At 37.7% G+C, this 4,507-nt stretch overlaps 1 protein-coding gene across 1 annotated transcript; it reads left to right on the top strand.

Annotated features, from left to right (window-relative positions):
- The first annotated feature begins 3,230 nt into the window (after window positions 1-3,230).
- LOC133133499 (olfactory receptor 1496-like) lies at window positions 3,231-4,205 on the top strand. The gene has a single exon (XM_061249600.1). It carries the CDS (start codon window positions 3,231-3,233, stop codon window positions 4,203-4,205), a length of 975 nt encoding a protein of 324 aa, XP_061105584.1.
- Window positions 4,206-4,507: the final 302 nt, after the last annotated feature.

The raw sequence follows: 4,507 nt of genomic DNA, 5'->3' as shown, positions 1-4,507 counted from the left end.
GTCTATTATCATATCAGGAGTTTTTAAATGTATATTTGATTCCTATATCTCAGAAGGAGTACGCAAATTTTTTTTGGTGCCATACCTGAGGGTTCATTAATGTTGCTGAGGAATGCCCCTTGTCCTTTGATTTTGCCCTCGTTTGATCCAGCCGATACCCAAGTGGGTAAGGTGTGTTTCTCTTCCATTCCTAGGAATAACAATAGAGCTAAACGATCTTTGTTCCAAAAAGATATTGTGTCAATCCCTTATGTAATCTTTTATTGGAATGGTTTGGTTGATGATATCTGTTGGAAAGATGTCTGGATGCTACCTTACAAGTATTTGTTTACAAATAAAATTAGAGAGGTATCATTTAAAATTATACATAAGTATTACCCAGCCAATCATTATCTGAGGAAACAAAAGAAAGATATTGATGTCAGCTGCTCTTTTTGTGATACAAGCCCTGAAACGTTGGTCCACTTATTTTGGCACTGTCACCATGTGAAGTTGTTCTGGAAAGATCTTTGTAGATTTGTGATAGATCATGTTTATAGTGACTTTTCTTTATTTTGGAAAAACATTTTGTTTGGTTTTACTGTATATGATAGATCTAAGGACAAGGAATTTCACCTGATAAATTTGATTATTATATTGGTCAAATTTCATATCCATGAATGCAAATTTACGAAAAGGAAGCCCCTTTTTTAGTTTTTATCAAAGAATGTGAAAATTTTACTAGTTTAATTAAACATTCGTTGAATAAGAAAGCTGTCAAAACTATTAATGTCTGTACTTTAAGTTATTTGTAGATTGAATTTATTGTATTGATGCCTTTTGTATAACACCCCTCCCCCCCTGGTATTTCTTATTTTTTTATTTTCTCTATTGTTTGGCTCAGTGATTGTTCGGTGTACATTGTATTTGTATACTTATTATTTTGCATGTTTGTATTGTCTGCATAAAAAACAAAAAAAACAAAAAAACGTCTGGAAACACAATTTTGGAATGCTTTGCCAAAGAGCTCAATTAAAGACTGTTGAATGGAAAAAAGGCTTTTCTGATTGCATGACTGAACATCGGTGTATCATAATGGCGATGGATCTGAACTTTCAACATGAACAGTTTTACGTGGACCCTGTCATTGTACCCAAGAACAAAGTAGGCTTCAAAACCTGAATTGCTGTAGAAATACAGTGTACATTAAAATGCAGTGGGCGTAAGTCGGTCTGTATAAGAGAGTCTGCTAAATGTCAAAATGCAATGTAAACTGCGACCTCGTTGATGCTTCGAATGTACCAATTGGATTAGTACACATTCGACAGGCAAGGGAGGATAGTTCCGGATTTTAATGGATGTCCCAGAAGAATTCCCAAGGACACGCAACAGGTGATATAATCGTCTGTATGAGTGGAGAAGCACAGTCGACTGCAGGCTTTTGACGGTGACATAAGCCTATGTCGAGGAGAACTGGTGAGTAGCGTTTTCCTTTTGCGCCAACTTTGCGCTCGTAATCGTTTTACTCAATAGTTTCAAGACTGGGTGTGAACATTGTAAAAGCATAAAAGAAAAGGAAACAAAAAGCAAACGAACGACTGTTTACGCATTGTACCATTATTTTCCTTTGTGTTCTTGGTCACATATTACCGGCATTTAACCCTCCGATGTTAGGGTCAATTTGATGTTTGGGTCAACATCTCTTAAAAACCAGTCAACCCTTTTTTATATTAATGCTGTATGATATTTATTAATTTTATTTTTTTGGTGGGATTAAATGGTAACATTGCAATACACATACTGCTCAGTCCTGAACCAACCTGGCATACAAATTGGTTGTGAGGAGTTCTTTTGACCCGTAACTATTTAAAATGTCAGAAAATATACCACCGTTTTTATTTTCATCTCAGATTTATTTGCGGATGATTCTGGTGGCATTTTCCCATATAGATGCTAAACTTTTACATTCTGTACCACGGGCACTAAAATGTGATATTTATCACCGATTTTTCATGTTTACGGATAAAAGGGTAATGATTTGGGAGACAATAAGATAGCGACACCCTACGAGTCAATTTTTTCAATTTAACCCCAAATGTAAAAGCGCTAAAACATAATAGGGTTATCTGATAAACCAAACCTGGATATAACCCGCTAATAACACGTTAATAGTTGGTTGCATTATATTTGCATGGCAATAGACTTTTTGAAATGAAGCTAATGTATCATTCATTTTTTTAAATGTAATTTTAAAAAGGGTTACATTATACAAAAAAAAACTTTTATATTAAAAACAGATATTCAAAGTTTTCAAATGTTGTTACAATTAGGCCATTCCATGTTTAAGAATAAACGTCTTATTCAGACATTTTCTGTTTGTGTAAATTTCATAGTGTCGATCTGATTTTAAGCAATTTCACTTTTATATGCATCCCCAGCGACAAGTCATTCGAGTAGTGGGGAAGGTTGTAACAGTGGAAATTTGTATTTGACATTAACCCTTGTGTTGTCTGCAGGGGCAAAAATGACCCACCACTATGTTTAAGAGCAGAGAGATCCCCATAAATGATCTTTTGGTTTCCCCCAACTTTAAATTTAATCACAAAGTTTGTGATAAGTGACAGGTTGTTTCTTCATGCAAAAAAGATTTGGGGTTTAAAATTCAATTAAGCTGCTTCATTGTAGGGGTTTAGTGAAGGCAAGCCAAGGGGAGTATAAAGAATGTTATGAGACGGGTGCGTGGGGGGTTGGACCCAAAATGCACGACTCAGACAAAAGGGATGTAATAAAGTCCCATCAGGGCTTTATTCAGGGAATGTCCAGTGAGCATAGTCAAAGAACAAGCAATATTCATACACGTGAAATCCAGTACCGAGGGAGAAGGCAGTCTTGAAATTGGTAAACCATGCAAAAAATCCAGTAACCAGGAAAGCTGTCAGGAGGGCATTAGTGCAGATGGATGGTAGGCAGGCTCGGGGTCAGTGATGGCGCAAGAGTCAAGACCGAAGTCCGCTCCGCAGGGCAAAAGCACAAAGACGGCAGGCAAAGTCGTGGTACACTTAGGCAATGGTCAACAAAACAGAAGTCAATAATCTTTGGTCAATAAACAGGCTTGGATAGTACCAGATAAACAATGGCTTGCAATGGTTTTCAAGTGTCCCCATTTTTCAATTGATTGCTATTCATCTGTTTCTCTCTCAGGGCCCAGAGGAAAAGCAGTTTCGCGAGGTCCTGAACGTCGCACGCGTCCAATGGGAATTCTCGCCACTTCGATCACAAACGGCTCTATCATTACACCAGCTGGATTTTACGTTATCGGATTTACGGATTTGAAGTTTGGTTATTTATATTTAATTTTCCTCTGCTTCATTTATATTGTAACGGTTTTGTGTAACTCCTTCATTCTTTCCATCATATGGATAGATCATCGGCTACACACTCCAAAGTACATTGCGGTGGCAAATTTAGGGTTTGTTGACATGGTGCTTAGTACAACCATTATTCCAAATGCGATAAAGACGTTTCTTACGAAGGATACCTTCATGTCCTACAACGCATGTTTGACACAGATTTTTTTTTATTACTGTTTTTTAGCACTAGAGTCAATTTCCCTCAGTGTACTTGCCTATGACAGGCTAATTGCGATATGTTTCCCACTGAGGCATACTTCCATCAACACTCCTACAAGCATGATTAGCATTCTAGCGATTATTTGGTCACTTTCTGTAAGCGTTTTTCTGTTCATGGTCTTGATCCTGACAAAATTGTCTTTCTGTGATTCACTCAGTGTATACAACTTTTTCTGTGAGTACGCGGCTGTGTTTTCGCTGTCGTGCAATGATAACACACTGCATTGGATCACTGCAACTTCCCTGAGTATAGTGCTTTTGTTTGGGCCGCTAAGTTTAATCGTCTTATCATACGCCTGTATTTTGACAGCCGTGTTTAGAATGAAAAATGTGGAGAACAGGTACAAAGCACTTGCAACGTGCACAGAACATCTTGTCCTCGTGGCGATTTTCTATGTGCCAATCATATCTCTATATGTCACTGAACTTTTCTTATTCCGTGTTGATCCAAACATCAAAATGGTGAACTTGTCGTTAGCCTCATGCATCCCTTCGTGTCTGAACCCCATTGTGTATTCCCTGGCAACCAAAGAAATCAGGAACAAAATCCTAGCTCTGCTCCAGAAAATCAGCAGAGTGGGGAGGGCAGGCATATAAACATAGGTTGCAGTAATTTAACATTTTTAAATGTAAAGGAGTAACATGGTGTTGGTCACACTTTCTAGGTTTTTATTTGCAATTTACACAAGATGGCATTGAAGAAACACGATGAAAGTATTACATATGCCCGTTCTTTAGTTTTGGAGAAGTAAGCTTTTTAAATGGACCTATTTTCAACCGGTTGAGAATGTTCTCCTCGTAGTGCATCACATGAGGATAACCACTCCCCTTATTCCTCCCCTATAACTCATGACTCATGATAGTTTGCGCCGCTGGCCTCCAGGCAAGACAATGCAAAT

This window comes from Conger conger, chromosome 7 (assembly GCF_963514075.1).
Source record: "Conger conger chromosome 7, fConCon1.1, whole genome shotgun sequence".
NCBI lineage: Eukaryota > Metazoa > Chordata > Actinopteri > Anguilliformes > Congridae > Conger > Conger conger.
This window is presented reverse-complemented; position numbering and strand designations above follow the sequence as displayed.